Here is a 16484-nt window from a genome sequence, read left to right as displayed (position 1 = left end):
TAATTTACATTAGCTTATTGCCTTCATCATTTCCTTGTAATACTTGCCACAAAGCAGTTGCTCTCTTGTTCCCTTTAACTTTTTCTTTATTTGCATAATGCAAATAAATATAGATACAGTTACTAATCTAACAGATACAGCAGATGAGAACAATTACATGAGTTTACTTCTGAATGAGAGTCACAGCTTGCAAAGCTGCTGTTAATTAAATAATCAAGAAAACTGTTTAATGCATTCACTATTCATACTTTTCACATTTCTTTTTGAGAGCCACAAAAAAAAAAACCCCTCAACATCTCTTCTATTTGATTTTTTTTATTATATTGTGAAATTTGTGAAAAAGATCACTGCAGAGTACTGTGGTTTTCACTATGTAAAAGCAAGCACATGTCCTTGTAAATGATCAGTGTGGGAAGTTTTCAAAAAGATGTATCAAGATGTATCTATGACTCTCACAGAACTGATCCACAAGAGTTTGGTGCAGCTTCGCACAGTGTATGAGAAATGACTGACAAGCAAAAGTACTACTAGTACTTCATTTACTTCCTTTTTATTGAACCGTTTCCAGTATAATAATTGCATTTATGTGCCATTGTTTTCGTAAGTTGTCATTAATTCTGTTTCGTGTTCTACATTGTCATGTCAAGGTTATGTTTTAAATTTAAATGCTCATTTTCTTCTAATGTGCATACATGCCGTTTACCTGCAGATGAAAATTAGCCCGTTCATCGAAATCTGTCACATTTACATGACTGACCCAAGCACTCGTGTTAATTACTGTGGATTGTTTCTCAAACAAACAATCCCCAAAACAAAACAATATCAGGGTTTTTGCATGTGTTAGCTGACTTTGAAATCATGTAGGTTGCTGCAGATCATTTTGTCAGATCAGTGTTTTTTTTTTTCTTTTAAAGGAGACTTTAAATTTGCCTTTGTGTGAATTATGAACACATTATACTACGTGTACTTGCTTGTTTGTAAGTACACGTAGTATACTTGCAAACATCTTTGGTCCTTCAAACAACTTTGAAGGACCCTTATGCTTTCAGTTCAACTCAAAACAACAAGAATATATGTTTTTGGATGTCCATTTAATAGTCCAAATCAGTGGTGCAGATGAAAGTGTTTGTGCTTGATGCATACCTGAGACTTTGAAGAAATGTTTGAAGTGATCCACGTAGTTTATCTGAAATAGTAAGGTCACGATATTCACACGTTCCAGCACACAGGCTCATTTACCATTTACTTTTGAAAAGTAAACATAATTTGACTTTTTAAAGAAAAGTAGAAATATGTGAGACAGACTGCTATTATTGTAGCTAAACTTGTGCTGAATACAAAAAGTGCGATCCAGTGCAACAAATAAGGAAACAGGTGACAACTGAAGCGGATATACAGTATGTATATACTGGAATAGCTCTTTATCTCAAGAAGCTTTAATGGTTTCCACAACTTCATTTTCTTACTGTGTGGACACAAACTCCAGCAAAGAAAAAGAGATTCATAAAAAATAATTTTGACAAAAACACAAACATTCAAAATCATCTGTATGGGCACCAACATAAATGTGCCTCATGATCTAGGCACAGAAACACTCATAGCAGATTACTACATTCAAACAACAGATCATAAACATTAAAGTGAAACAGTAAGGGTTTCTTGTTACATTGTTACGCAGCCATGATTCTAAGAAATAACCTTAAGAAATTGTCCCTTGCATACTTTAATTGCAGTGTTCAATATTGTACAAAATACATAAACTACTGGAAGTGCTTATTACTTGTTATACACAAACTGTATTAAAAGTGAAGAATTAGTTAAGCATGAAAATCCTCAAGGCACAGGCATTACTATACATCGATTATTGGGAGCAGAAGCCAGGGTGGTGAGTCAGACAGTACATTTACAGGAATTTAGTCGCAGTTGGGTATAAGAGTCAATTCCTCGATTTGACTGAACTCAGAGAGCTGTTTTACCATCAAATCTTCTTTTCATTTGCTAAAAGAAAGCTGTCTCCAGGTTTCACTGTTATGCATGTGTTCTTCCCCTAAACACAGAGGAGTTCAAAAAGGAAAGGAAGCAACAAGTGAATCTGATCAGCCCTCCGTATAGATGCCAGAGATTTGATTTGTGCATTGGTCCATCACACTGAAGAAATCCCCTCCATGTAATTCTCGATTAGAAGCTAAATCTTGTGCTTGAAGGTGGACCCCAAATCCTGGAAACACACACACACACACACACACACACACACACCACACACACACACACACACACACACACACACACACACACACACACACACACACACAGAAATATAAAGATGCATGCATGTAGAGGTTCTACACCAGTTTTGTTTAAGTTGTATTTTCATTAATTTTGAGAGCTGTTTGAGAACGGTTCACATCATTAGGATTATTGCGAGCTGGGTAGAGGGTGTCATTAAAGGCATGAATGTGCATAAGGTGATAAGCAAATAGAATACAGCATCTTCATTTTCCATTAGAGAACAAGTCACATCAACCTTTCATTCTAACTATACAAAACAGCTCAATTTGAGAATATAGCTTTTATCCTTAAATACTATATTCCAGTAGAAAAGCAGCATTAGATCTAAAAAAGCTGTTTCTGAACACCTTGTAAACAACACTGTGGTTGTCAAGACTGGGAGGGGGAGAGGTAAGATGATATCTATTTAAAGGTACACAAAGTGAAGCTGCCTGATTATGTCTAACTAGAAAAATCACCAGCCACCTGCTACACATCATAAAAATAAAGATAAACTGCATCATTATTGTGCATGTAAGAAAATCCATTTAAACAGATTGTCAAACCGCCCACACATTTGCTAATAGGCTCTTCACATTTGCACACTTTTCAGAAAAAAACAAAAAACAAAAAGACAAACTCCCCTCTGGCAAAACTGTGTTTACATGAACATTTTGACAAACTTGAAGAATAATGTAATTTTAAACCTCTGAGTACCTGGGCTGTGATCTGCCATGTCAGGAGGCTGGCTAACCTGCTTCAAATCACAGTTGTTCTGCAGGGATGTCCCACTGGGAGGATGTGGGAGGCAGGTGGAGGAACTAGGTCCACACTGGTCCCCAGGAAAATGCTGGCAAGGGGAAGGATCAACAAACCTGAAATATTTCACAGTACAATAAATACTCTGCTTGTAGAAATAAGATAATTTTATATATGTTAGCTTAGCTTTTTGATGTAGATGTTGCTTGTATTTTACAAACCGCTTATAAGAACAGAAACAGCTCCTGCTGTCATTGCTTTAACCTTCTTCTTTTTTTAAATTCTCTGCCTGACATAACTCTTGGTCAGTAAAGACACTGTGCCCTCTTTATTTTTTCCTGCTCTGAATTGAAAAGCATGCTAATTGCAATAGAATGCATAATTTCTCCATCTCAGGTTTTTAAGTTATTGAGTTTACGCAGATTAATTTTCTGTGACTGGCAACTCATCTAAGCATGAACATATGTGCTCTATATGCATTTTATTCCATCTATACACTACGATCTATGCAGTAAAAGCTCATTCATACTAACCTCAAACATCACAGTGTAAGCAAAACAGTCTGCCTGAATTTCTCTGAGGGGCATACTTTTTTCTCTTGATCATTATATATTACTTTCAATTAGTAGGGGACAGTAACATATTCACTCAAAAATCAAGGTCATTACTTTCAGAAATACACAATTCTTAATTTCACAAAGATGATTAAAATAGTCAATTTAAATATTATCCAGTGCTCATGGCAGTTTGCTCCCCTGCTTTTAGTTGGGCAAAGTAACACATTAGCATGTCCACTTGCACCTATCAAGTTTATCAAGTGTAAACAGGCCAAAGCTTGCTGACAATCCACAGACTGAGTGGGAACTGAAAGGAATCACAAAAAGTGTACAAAAATGGCAACGAGGATTTTACAATTGATTTAACGTCTAAAAGGTAATTACAGTGCACTTTCTCCTCCCATTCAACCTTAAATTGTATTTTTTGGATTTTATGATTCACTTATTGAATTCCTCAGCTGCTCTTGTCGGTGGCTATAGCATCCATTAATGCTAGTGGTTGAGACCAATGAGGCAAAGCGAGGTTTGCTTTCACAGGCTGAATGTCCACAGCGCGTCCCGCAGCGAATGCTTCGACCCACCGCTGATTTTAGGACAATCAAAGCCAGCGAGGAGCCATGAGCATCTGGCTGCTCGGGACGACACAAATCCTTTATCACATGCATTGAAGTGTATAGATGAAGGGATGTGTTCCTGTGTGTCCACAAGTGAAATGTGTTGCTGGTCATTCTCAACCAAAAAAAAAAAAAAAGCCTCTTCCCCGCCATATGATCCACCCACACACTAAATAATAATAATAATAAAAAAAAAAAAAAAGAACGGCAACAACAAGAACAAAAACCAACTACCCTTTGGACTCCTTCATCAGGGTGGTTTCTTTTAAACTTGAATCCATGACAACCAATGTTTAAGTCGACTGTTTCGCTTAATCAAAAGAGAGAAAAAAAAAAGGTTTGTGAAGCATTTAAATTGGTCATGGTTAGAGTTCTAACTGTGCCAGTGAAAATACAAAGTGAAAAGAAGATACTAATACTGAAGCTGTTTAAATTCCACAGTATTAAAAAAAAAAAAAAAAAAACATGAAAAGGAATTTTTTTTTTATGTGCAATCAGGCTATCCCTGACATTATTTGAACAACATTAAAACATCTAGGTGGAACAATCTAAAAAAAAAAAAAATCTCCAGTACCTGTAATTATCCTGTAAGGAGAACAACAGACCCAGGTGAGGATTGCTGCAGGAGTCTTCTCCCTGTGGAGCAGCTGAGGAACAGGGATGACAGACACTTCAGGGCTGTCCACCACAGCCTAAATCTAATGGATAAACCTATTATGTGCATATGGTTGCAGGGGGATATGCTTATTTATTTATTTATTTATTTTTTGTTAAAACAAGTATTTATGTATTTATTTATCTACAAACAGATTAATGCAAAGAGCCGGCGCTCAGACATACCAGAGTATGACTCATGGGAGGCACCAGGTGATGGGTTCAAGTTGTTGTCTAGCCTTGCCAGAGGAGAGAGGCTTGGCTGCAGAGGATGGATGGTTAAACAGTCTGTCAGGGTGTCCTGGGTCACATCAGCATCAGATTTTATCTATACAAATAAAAAGCAAACATAAATAGTGGTGAATAACATAAAGAGTGATGGTAAAGGCACAGTATTCATATAGCTGTAATATTTAATCTATACTTTAACAGCTGTTAATCATTTAGAATAAACAGAGTATGCTTTTTTTTTTGTTTGTTTGTTTTGCTGTGAAATATTTTGAAATACATGAATCTGGAATCCTAAGCATCTTCATCGGGAATCTGGCCAAGATATGTTGCATGCCACAACGCTTTGCATCTCACATCATCTCTTCAGTAGCTGAGAAAGCCCTTTTAATTGTACTTTGGGCTGAAGCCTGTTTGCAGCCATTATAAACTTACAGAGAAGGAGAAAGAGAAACCAGCTATAAGACCTTCATAAGGGTTGCTATACCATAAATAGGCAGATTCTGCACTTCTTGTTAATGTTAAGCAAACACAAAATGCAGCTGTTCTTGAAAATCACATTTACAACAAAGATTTGTTAATTAACTTCTAAATGAATAAAGTTGAGAATATGCAAGACTTTGTTAAGTGTCACCTTTTTTTAGTAACAACTTATTTTCTTTTGTCTGTATCTATGGAGACAGAAACTTTGGGTGCGAATGAGTATAGCTCACACACACACGCTAAAATCCTGACTGCAACATTTGTGAGCTTTAGAGAGAAACTATATAATGGAGTGGCCTTAGGTGTAAAATACAGGCTGCACAATTACGTGTCGTTTTGTGTAAGGTATGTCAGTGTTAATCTAAGTGCATGCACAAACTGGCACGCCACGTTGCAGGTTATTTTTATCGAACAGCATGCACACCTACATGTAAGTTAATAAAAGTCAAGCTGAAGTAAAGTACATTTGACTGTGTACACTTAAGTTGCAGAATAAACAGAGTGGGATGGAAGACACATCACATACAGTGCCTTGAGCTAATTAAGACAAAAGAAAGCGCAGTTCAATGAAATGCGTAGCACTCATTAACGTGGCCTATTCTGTCTTCATAATTGTACTGTTGACAAAGTGTGGCTGTCCTCTCGCTGTCCTCTCACTTGTGAGGTTCACCCGAGCTCTTTCACAAATCTAGTTTAATCTGTCATTCAGTGATCATTACATTGTGCACTTGGTGCAATGTTTCTGAGTATTATTACTCTGCATCATTTCATAGTGTAAGTAATCTACTGCCAAGAACAACACTCTTTGCAGTGTTATGGAAATGTACTTGCCTTCTTTCGTAAGTGTCGCTCTTTAGTAGAATGGGACTTCATGTGTTTCCTTAAGGAGCTGGGATCAGTGTAACGCTTCGCACAGCCAGGCACCTGGCAAGCATATGGCTTCTATACAACCACATATGAACACATATATAAGCCCACAATGATGCCCACAAAGTACTGAAGTACCACGCATGATTGTACGTGTGTTGCTGCTGGGTTGCCACTCACGGTGTCCAGGTGGGTCCGCTGGTGTTTAGCTCTGTCACTTGAGTTGCTGAAAGCCTTGTGACAACCTGGGTGCTGACAAAGATAAGGTTTCTCCCCCGTGTGGCTACGCAGGTGGATCTTCAGATTTTCTAGCCGAGAGAAAGCCTTGTTGCAGCCTTCAAACTGAAAACACAACAAAAGGACTTGAAGCTGTGTATTTTCACAGTATTTCAAACGGATAAACAGCAAATTGGATCACACTCTTTGTATAGTTGTAATATTGACTCTGTTCATAGTTTTAAATATAATACAACCAAAGTGATATCTGGCAGTACCTACAAAGGTTGTAATTATTTTCTGGATCTGTACTCATGATTCTAATGTTTTGAACATTATACTTGGGTGTTTGGAAAGAGTTAGGATTTAGTGTTGCTGGAGAAAAGGCACATACAACTATACTGTGGACTGTATTTTTGGCACAACTTGTAGGACTTAGTTGGACGCAGTTAGCAAATAATGCAGTCACCCTGCATTTAATATCCTTAGATCCATTAACAAGTCCTCCTTTTCTGTGCTCAAGCTCGAGAATAACAGCAAAAGCTCTTGAAACACTTTGATTACAGTCATAATCCTGGCTTCTCCTTAAAGAGCTGGAATTAATGGAATTACAATTAGTCTTAATGATGTTAAACCACTTTCACTGTAGCTTGTTTGTGCCTTTTTTATTTTCTCTCATGTTTTGTATTACATTATAGCATTAGCTTTCAGCTCTCTTTTTCTTTTGTTTTGTTGTTTACATTTGACACAAATATAAAATCTGAGCTAAATTAATACCTTTGATGCTGGTAAAGCTACCAGCAGGGGTCAGTATTTATACACTCATGAGTCTATTGTTTTTTTCTTGTATGTTTTCAATCTTCTGCGTTGTATCGCCTTGACAGCAGTTGTTGCAACAGAAAAAAGTTTTAAAAAGTACACATTTTAGTAGACTTAAGAGACTGACAGTAAAACTTTAATCTGATGACTAAAATATTTAAGAACTATGCTATAACTGCATCATACACATAATCTTCCACTTGCTCTGTGGTTGGAGTTTCTGGAAAATACTGAAACCCCCGGTAATTCCAACCAAGAAAGCAGCTCTTTTTTCAGTATAATGCGACCACAATGACTTCATTGCGGAAATATGTGACTCATCAAAGCTTTTCTTTGGTAAGGCCAAGACCTTTCTCTCCCTTGTACTGCTCACGGTGGGGGTGGTGGTGGTGGTGGGGGGGTTGTGGTTTGGAATGTCCTTACTAAGCTTCATGGACAAAACACACAGACCATGTCTGATATTGTTATTTTTCCTGCAAGACTAAATTCCTCACATACTGATACTGCTCAGTCATCGCTACCAAAGCCAAATTAATTGCTAATCTTTTTTCATCGTGACAGCTATTTCTCGTCAACATCTTTTCCTCTGGACCTCTAACGAGCAATTAATCTTGAAAATATTTTTCACATCACATTTAACTAAATGATGTTTCCAGCACAGCTATCGTTCCAACTTGCTGTTATGCCAATCCAGTTTTGCATGCTGCATGGAAACATGGAAAATGCGTTTGTTCCAGGTTAACTAAGACTGGTTACAAAGAATTCTTAATTTTTTCTTAAGGCAAATGCACTAAATTGAAAACTTAAAACAGTACAATAAAACAACCAATGAAATACTTTATGTAACCTCTTTCAATGCATGAGAGCAATCTTGGAGCACTCTTTCCAATTCTGATTGTTCCCTCACAAAGGGTTGCACTGGCAAACCAGACCAATCCTAAATACACGTTAGAGAAAAGAATTAACAAAATACCCCTCAACTAAATTGCCACGAGAAAAAACCAGCACAGACAGAGATAAATAGTCTCTCAGAGCCGCAGTGGACAGACAAGTGAGAACCAGCATGCAGCTGAAACCCTGCCAGGACTCCAGGACTATCTGAAGGGAAGGTAACTGTGTAAGTCTCTTTCTCTCTGTCTGCCTTACGAAGCTCTCATAAAGCATAGGGGGCTTTTTAGTCTGTAACAAGGAACATTTGGCCTGAAAAGAAAGCAGTATGGCTCCTCGGTGTTGATGAGTGTTACAGCCAGCTTCTGACAGGTCCTGGCAGGTACTAATGCCCTGGCTGAACAATGACAGCTCCAGTCTGTGCCAGCAGACTCTGCCCAGTGCCCAGTGTTACTCTGAGGTCAATTCACTCTGGAATCCACTATTCCCTGTTTCACAAGTTAGATGTCTACTGCTATCTTGATACTATTGCTGTCTCTGCCATCACTGCTTATAAATTTCAGAGATTCTGCAACTCCCTAGAACCAAAAAATGAAACGGGATATTTACGTCTTGAAAAGGGAAAAAATAAAAAAATTCTATAATAAAATAAACATAATAAAAATAGATAATGATACAAGAGTAATTGGTATCATGTCTAATTTTTTAGCAGAGTCTTGATGTACTGTAATGGAGAAAGATGTCTGACAGCGCCAAAGCAGAGTTAGTTCCCTCCAAACAATTGTAAGAATGGCCCATAAAATGTTGTTAGACCTGAAACCTCATCAGGCGTGCCTTTAGAGACATTAGCAAGGATCAGATTACAAGTGTCTCATATAAGGACATTTAAAGGATCAGGAAGATACTCCATTTTAATCTTTACTCAGTGCAGCTGCATTGATTGATACTGAAGGAAAGCAGACAAAATACATTTTGATCAGTTTTGCTAGAAGCATATGCTACTTGCTTTTTTACTTGCTAAACATTAATATTAATATATTTCAAATTCTGATGAATTAATAAAAAATCTAAACACATTTTAAGGAAAATTAGGTAAGTAATGCAGATTTTTTTCTCCTGTAATCACTTTCAGAGTTGAAGTGGTATTAGAAAACATGCTTCCACAATGTACAAGCGACTCACACCAGAGAACAGGCCATCTCTCTACCACCCGAGGAGCTATGCAATCTGTGCACAGAATATTTAAAAAAAAAAAAAAACAGTTTCAGAAATCAAAATAATCATGGTGCCGTTCATGACTGTGACAATCTGGTGTTTGGGCTCAAAGTACGCTTGTAAAATCTTACATGCTTAAATCACAGAGACACACAAACAGAGTGCATACATTTAACAACGCTTCAGTCATCATTAAACAGACTGTCAGATGACAGGTGCAAGTCTGAGCCTGCCCCGTCTTTACTGTGTAATGAGAGCTACCTTTTTGTTGTCCTGCTGACCTGAGCATTTCAAAAACTTATAAAGCACTCTTTTTTTTTTAAAAATCTGCCACTCATTCCCTGAGAAAAACGGGCCTCTGGATCTATGATGTCAGCGTTCTCTGAATATAAAAGCACTTGTAGCTTTCCTAACTTTTCGCATTCAGTTTTAATATCTAACACTAACCTTATTAATAACCTTTGAATCATATTCTGGTTGATGAACATGTTCATGTAAGCAGAGAAAAAAAGGTTTAGTAATAACGTTTAGTCTTGACCTTAAGTAAAACAGTCTTGTTAAAGCACACGAAGAGCTGCATTTTCCATTTTCACTTTATTCTTAGAATTTCTCTGTGCCAGACTTTGTATCAATTCTGCTTTTAGCAGTAGGTTGTGACCACTAGGTTGAATCATTATTGAATGATTACAGGGAATGCAGACCCATCCGGTGATTGCACCCCCATGGCAACAGACCTGGTTTCAACTAATAAGTGAGTATTTTGGATCAAAAGGTCGTCTGCAGGTATGCAAGCTGTTAAAAATTAACTTGCTGAAAGCAGCGATGTGAAGCGTGTTTGGCCAGTGGTTTGTTAATTACTCAACTTACTTAAGTATTTTCACAGTGAGAGTGAGGAAAAGGCAAAGCAGATAATACAGTTCAAACATTTTATTTTAGCTGTCTGGCTCTAAGTGCAGAAGTGTATCTGACTGTACTTTACTTTGGTGTAAAATTAACTATTTTAACATTTGCCATCAAATTTGGCCCAGACATGTAGTGGTCCAAGATAATAATTTAGTAGCCTGACATTTATGTCTTTTGATGAAACATCTCAACAAATATTATCCAGAGAATGAATTCTCAGTACTTTGGTGAGCCCTTGACTTCAGCTTTTCATTTATCATGTGAAATACTATTTTTGTCTTTAGTCACCCCTCATTTCTTTATATTTTGCTTCCAAGGAGCCAGACTTTCTTGTCACTTAAAACCAATTTACTATTTATTTATCATACAAAAATAAAAAGGCACCTTACTCAAGGGATGAACCAGTGTTGTGTCTAAACATAACAGACAATTGAGCAAAGAGCCAATTTTAAATGGCCTCTTTAGGAACTTTCTTACTACAGTAGCAGTCTGTCACAAAAACATGTAATTTGTTCCCATTTCTTTAGTAAAATCTAAATAAAATGCCAAAGATAACACAGTTATCCTCCACAGTACACAAGTGGAAGATAAAATAAGAAGTGGCAGGCCTAAAAAAAAAAAAAAAAAAAAACTAGCTACAGCAAATGAGCAATATCTTAAAGTCATGTCCTAAGAAATAGGAAAAAATACCAGCAAAGACCTGGCACAGGACCTGAGAGATATCTGGCCCTTCAGTTGATCCATCTATTGTTCACTGAAGCCTCATCAGAAATTCTTATGGAAGGACAACAAGGAGAAAAGGCTGAGGTACACCAAATTGCACAAGAACTGGACTGAAAATCAGTGGCAATGGGTCTTATGGAGTGATTAATCCACATTTTAAATTACTGGTTCAAATCATCATCAGCAATACAGAGGAGTACAGAGGAGGTCAGGAGAGAGGTACAACAGTGAGTGTCTACAGTAAAACAAGGTGGAGTCTCTGTCATGGTTTGGGGCTGCATTTTAGCCAGGTGGTTTTGGGATTTTGCAAAACTTGATGGAATTATCAACGCAGAAAAGGAGATTTAGATTTTGATGTAACCCACAAAACCATTCAAAAAGCATCTGATTGGCTACGGCTTCATTTGTCAGCATGACAATGATCTCAAACATACAGGCAAAGTAGCAAATACTCCAGTATAAACTCCATTTTTGCCTTTTATATCATACTCCCATTTATATTTGCACACGTCTCAATTAATCACTGCATCTGTTTCCAGTTTTCCTATCAAAATATAAAGAAATGTGGGGTGGCTCAAGATGTTTGCGTATTACTGTACTTCATTACTGTACTTCATCCATTGAACAGACTACACAAAACTTGGTATAGATAGGCATATTAGCCATTCTTATTGATCATGAACCTTTTTCCTCTAGCACCACCAGAACATTGACATTTTTGGATATTCACTGGCTTTTATGGTCTCATGAGGATGAATTTTAACTGCTTTGGGGGTTACCTTACCTAATAAGAAAGTCTGCAAAGGGACTATGATACCCATCAACCTCAGCTGTCATTAGCACTCAGTGGCTGTCATTTGTTTTAGCCACAATAACTGGACAATGTTTTTAAGAAACTCGAAGATGTTAACTTTGAAAAGAAGCCTCATACATTCATTTTTGCATTATAATTGTTCTGTTAAAAGCTTTTGAAAAAATAATAGCTGCTTAATATTTACACATCAGCACTGTCATGTTCGCATTTAGCTCAAAGCTCAAAGCACGACTTGTATAAGTTTTAGCAAAGACATTATAACAGAGAGCCATGGTGCTCAAGGAGTCTTAAACTGAAATCTAAGTGAATACAACAAAGGAGTTTAATTTCAGTATAATTTCAATGGGGGAAAGAGCTTATTGAAACTGATAAATGGCAACTGGAAATTCTATCCATGCAGTCTTTATGTTTCCAGATGGCTGCCAAGTTGTGTGACTTGCTTCTAGAAGGAATTTGGTACTGGCATGGCAGTATAAGACTCATAGTCTTGTTTCTACATTTCAAGGTTTGAAAAAAAAAAAAACAACAACCAGAGAATAGAGAAATTATTAAACTGCAACACATCTAACAGAATTACACCATTTATCTTGGACGCACAAATCTTCATCAATAATCAGGCCCATTGATGTATAAAGTCTGTCTCAATAGCCAAACAGCTCCTGACTACAGGGCATCACCTTCCCAGATCCACCGCCAAGTCTGTCAGATGGTGACCTGGCAAACTCTTGGCAGCTGACAGGCAGAGTCGCTACTAGAGGGCTGTAGCGCCATGCCAGATCCTAAGTTCTGTTCTTTGCCTCCTTTGTGCTGATATAATAACTATATAATTGAGTTAACTCCCATGTCAATAATCACAGAATTGCGCTAATTACTTCATGGCTTAAGTTAAGAGAAGAAAGAGGCCATACTTCTGATCTAAACATTGGCTAAAAACTCAGTGCACATGAAGGCTTGAAGCCTTAAAGTCTGAAACTAGACACTGAAAATAACACTCAGAATTGAAACCAGTGAGCCCAGACATTCATTGCATACTTGCTCTGAATGTATTTACTCAGTCTTTTCACTAAATGAGTAAAAAAATGATTCATTTGATTAAAAGGAAGGTGTACTATCTGTGTATTGTTTCAAGGGAGTGCTGCATTTTTTTTATGAAGCAGAGAAAAAAGGTAAAGTACAGAATTTAGTTGCATGAAAAGAGAAATGGCTGCGAGGTATACCGAGCATTTGTTGGGTTTTTCTCCTGAATGGACCCTCATGTGGATAAGAAGCTTGTATCGTGCATTGAACGGCTTGAAGTTGCGTGGACAGCCCGCCCAGTAACATGTGAAATCCTCAGCCTTCCGCTGGTCCACATGTAGCTTTTCTATGTGCCTTACCAACTCCTCCTTTTGGTCATAAACTGCACTGCAGCGTAACCACCTGCAGCAGTGAGCCCCATACTCTTCCAGTTCTCCTTCTTCTTCCTCCAGCATTGGGATCTGGGGTAAAAAACTGACCCCATGCCTAGGGTGAACCGTTGGAACGAGACCCTGTGTGACGGGGTCCTGAGTAAGGGGCTTTTTTTTGCATTGATTTCTGGAGAGGTGAATGTGCTGGTGTGAGTGGTAGGGTGGTGGAGGCCCATGTGGAGGCCCAGGTTCTGGGATAGCAGTCAGCAGAGATGGCTCTAACTGTAGAGGTAGCAGTATTTTGTTGGTGGCTTGGCTGCAGCTGTCTGAGGTCTTCTCCAGCACCCCTTCTTCATCTGGGAGGCACTGCTGTTCCACCACCATGTTAGCCATCTGGATTTCCAGGCTCCTTCCCGCTTCTAGCATCTGCATATTTCCACACTCTGCCTGTGGGGCCAGAGGTTGTGAAGAACCTGCCATGCTGTACAGATGGCTCTGAGGGATGCAGCGGCCTCTCACCCCCAGGAAATGCCCGTAACTGTCAGACTGAACAGGTGAGAGTGTGGGGTGGGATGCTGGAGAGGTATGGGAACCATTGATATACGCTACAAGTGAGGTAGGTGAGGTGCGTATAATGGAGTTAAAGTCGATACCCATGACATCTGACAAAGGCGACATGGAGAGTGCTCTCTTCTTAGCACGAGTCTGTCTGGGGCTTCCAACCTCACCTGCAAAGAGGTATGAGGGCAAGGAGGCAGAAGTGCTTGTGCCGCCAGATATGGTCGTGCCCGACATGGCCGTGCCAGGGGACAGACTGAGCTGCTCGCCGGCCTCGTTGGCTTGAGCAGAGCACTGAGGTAGTCCCAGAGGAGGAAGCACACGGTAACCATATGGCCAGTCATGTCTGCCACTAAACATTGACTGTGTTTCAAACAGACTGAGGGTAGTGGATGCCAGGGATTCTCTGGACAGTAAGGACCTGAAAAAAATGATTGTTATTCACTTGAGCAACACACTTAACTCTTTTATGAGCTCATCAACACATAACATTACTGATATCGCTCACCTGGTGTCAGAGTGGGGAACTGGCACACTATGAGGCTGTGAAGGCGGATGAGGCACTACGGGCCCTGCAGTGTATGGCTGGCCTTTGACAGCCGTCATGGGACTGCTGGTCACTGTTACATTAGCAGCAGCTGCTTGACCAAATACATCCATGGTGGGCCCAGACAGAAAGCAATCTGCTGGACACAAGCCCAGAATTAAATAAGTAAAATATCCACATGGGAAATGCAAGCTAAGCAAAAACAAATATCCACAAATCAGTTTAAAGCATTGCAACACTATCAGGAAAAGTCACTGAAAATAATAATTTAAACTGAAATACTGCCCATTATGTGGGCTATTCTTTTACTAATATTATAAAGTAGACTATTTTCCTCACCAACATGAACAGGTCAGAGACACTGTCTGCTCTGTTAATCACTAATGAGCTCTTCACCTGCCTGCACTTTTCTGTGGAAAACTGCACTTTTAAGCCTTGTGCTTGGTAAATTGTTAGAAAGTATGAGAACAAGACGTCGACTATAAGAACAAAAAAAGTCAATTTTTTTTTTATTTAGGCATGTGCGTTCTCTGATTACATTTAGACAGACTGTGTGCTGAGCTGGGGCACCGGAGTATTGCACTGCTTAAAAGCTAGAAAGTTTCTCTTGCACTTTTCTCACACATGTGAGTTGGTTAGTTATAGTTGAATCGACTTATTTTATTTATTTATTTTTTTTACCTTTAAAGCTGTTAGACAGTCTTGTCTGTATGGTAGTTGTCACTGTTGTGTTTTTAGGATGCTGAGTAGGTGGTTGCTGGTGCGGGGATCCACTCGGCATGGTTGGTTGTTTTCCATTGGTCAACACCTGTCTGTGGAGGCTCAGGTTTGGCAGCACAACATGACTTTCGCACTGTTTCCCAGAGGATAAGGAATGGACGGTCCCTCTTTTCACTTTCTGCATTCTCCCAGAGGAAGAACTAAGGTTGCTCTGCTGAGAAGAGGACACAGGCATCCTGATGGACTGGGATTGGTGTCCTCTGATCATACTTAGTGATGGGGATGCATTGCAAGGGGACACCAGGAGCTGACATCCTTTCCCACTCATGGCTATGGCAGATTTCTCAAAAAGTCTGGAGCTCACAAGGAAGCTGATTCAAGTAGTTGTGTTTGCGTTACACAGAAACTAGTAAACCAAGGCTCACACCTAGGAAATAATCCAAACACAACAAAACATAAAACATATAATATGGGTGCAATAAAATATGGAAATAAAGTCCTTTAAAAGTAAACCAGCAATGCACAGTCTGCGTACTTTGGCACAAAACCACTCAACCATAATCAACTCAGTATTTATTTATTTATTTTTGAATGAGATTAGCATTTTCCCACCTAAAACATAAAAATATATTAACTATGAAGCAGGCTTTATAATGTGTTAATTCAAATAAAAGCATAATGACGTGTTAATGTATTGAGGAGGATCATAACCATAAACAGACAACTTTTAAAAGTAATACTATAGTGTTGTCTGTATCATCTAGTTCTATTTTGAAACCATTTACGCCTCTAAAAAGTACTCAAACTAGTTAAAAACACGACTTTTGCAGTGAAGTTTTTGATCAGCTATTGTTCATGGCGCATTAACTTACCTGTTGTTGTCGCAAGTACTTTTCTCTAAGAGTCATGTCAAGATGAATGGCTCCTCCAGCCCTCCGAGCTGTGACTGTAGTCTGGATAATCACCGGGAGATCAACAGTCGTGTTTCTCTCGGTGGACACAGAGCAGGGCAGTGAAACCTCTGCGGAATCTCTGTGTTTGAACCGCGGCGTCCCAGCTCACCCTGTTTCCAGGAACTTTCCCGATTACTCTTTTGCCCTTGACACGGCATTATATCAGCGACGTCATTGCAAACTGAGCGCACCTTAAGAGTCAATAATTAAAAAAAAAAATTTTTTTTTTTGCAGCCCTTAATGTGTTTGTGCGCGTGCACGCGAGCCACCGTCTTCAGGTGAGCGCACGCACCACCGTGATACCGCATTT

The 16484-nt window shown here is 38.8% G+C and overlaps 1 protein-coding gene across 1 annotated transcript; it reads right to left on the bottom strand.

Moving 5' to 3' along the window:
- Nucleotides 1–1560: 1560 nt before the first annotated feature.
- Nucleotides 1561–16215, bottom strand: glis3 (GLIS family zinc finger 3). Its single transcript, XM_030743127.1, has 10 exons — nucleotides 16094–16215; nucleotides 15183–15648; nucleotides 14463–14637; nucleotides 13226–14375; nucleotides 6611–6772; nucleotides 6395–6505; nucleotides 5039–5180; nucleotides 4773–4845; nucleotides 2986–3143; nucleotides 1561–2218 (listed from the first exon to the last, which is right to left on the bottom strand). Exons 2-10 carry the CDS (start codon nucleotides 15547–15549, stop codon nucleotides 2097–2099), a joined length of 2460 nt encoding a protein of 819 aa, XP_030598987.1. The 5' UTR covers nucleotides 15550–15648; nucleotides 16094–16215; the 3' UTR covers nucleotides 1561–2096.
- Nucleotides 16216–16484: the final 269 nt, after the last annotated feature.

Source organism: Archocentrus centrarchus, chromosome 12 (genome assembly GCF_007364275.1).
Source record: "Archocentrus centrarchus isolate MPI-CPG fArcCen1 chromosome 12, fArcCen1, whole genome shotgun sequence".
NCBI lineage: Eukaryota > Metazoa > Chordata > Actinopteri > Cichliformes > Cichlidae > Archocentrus > Archocentrus centrarchus.
This window is presented reverse-complemented; position numbering and strand designations above follow the sequence as displayed.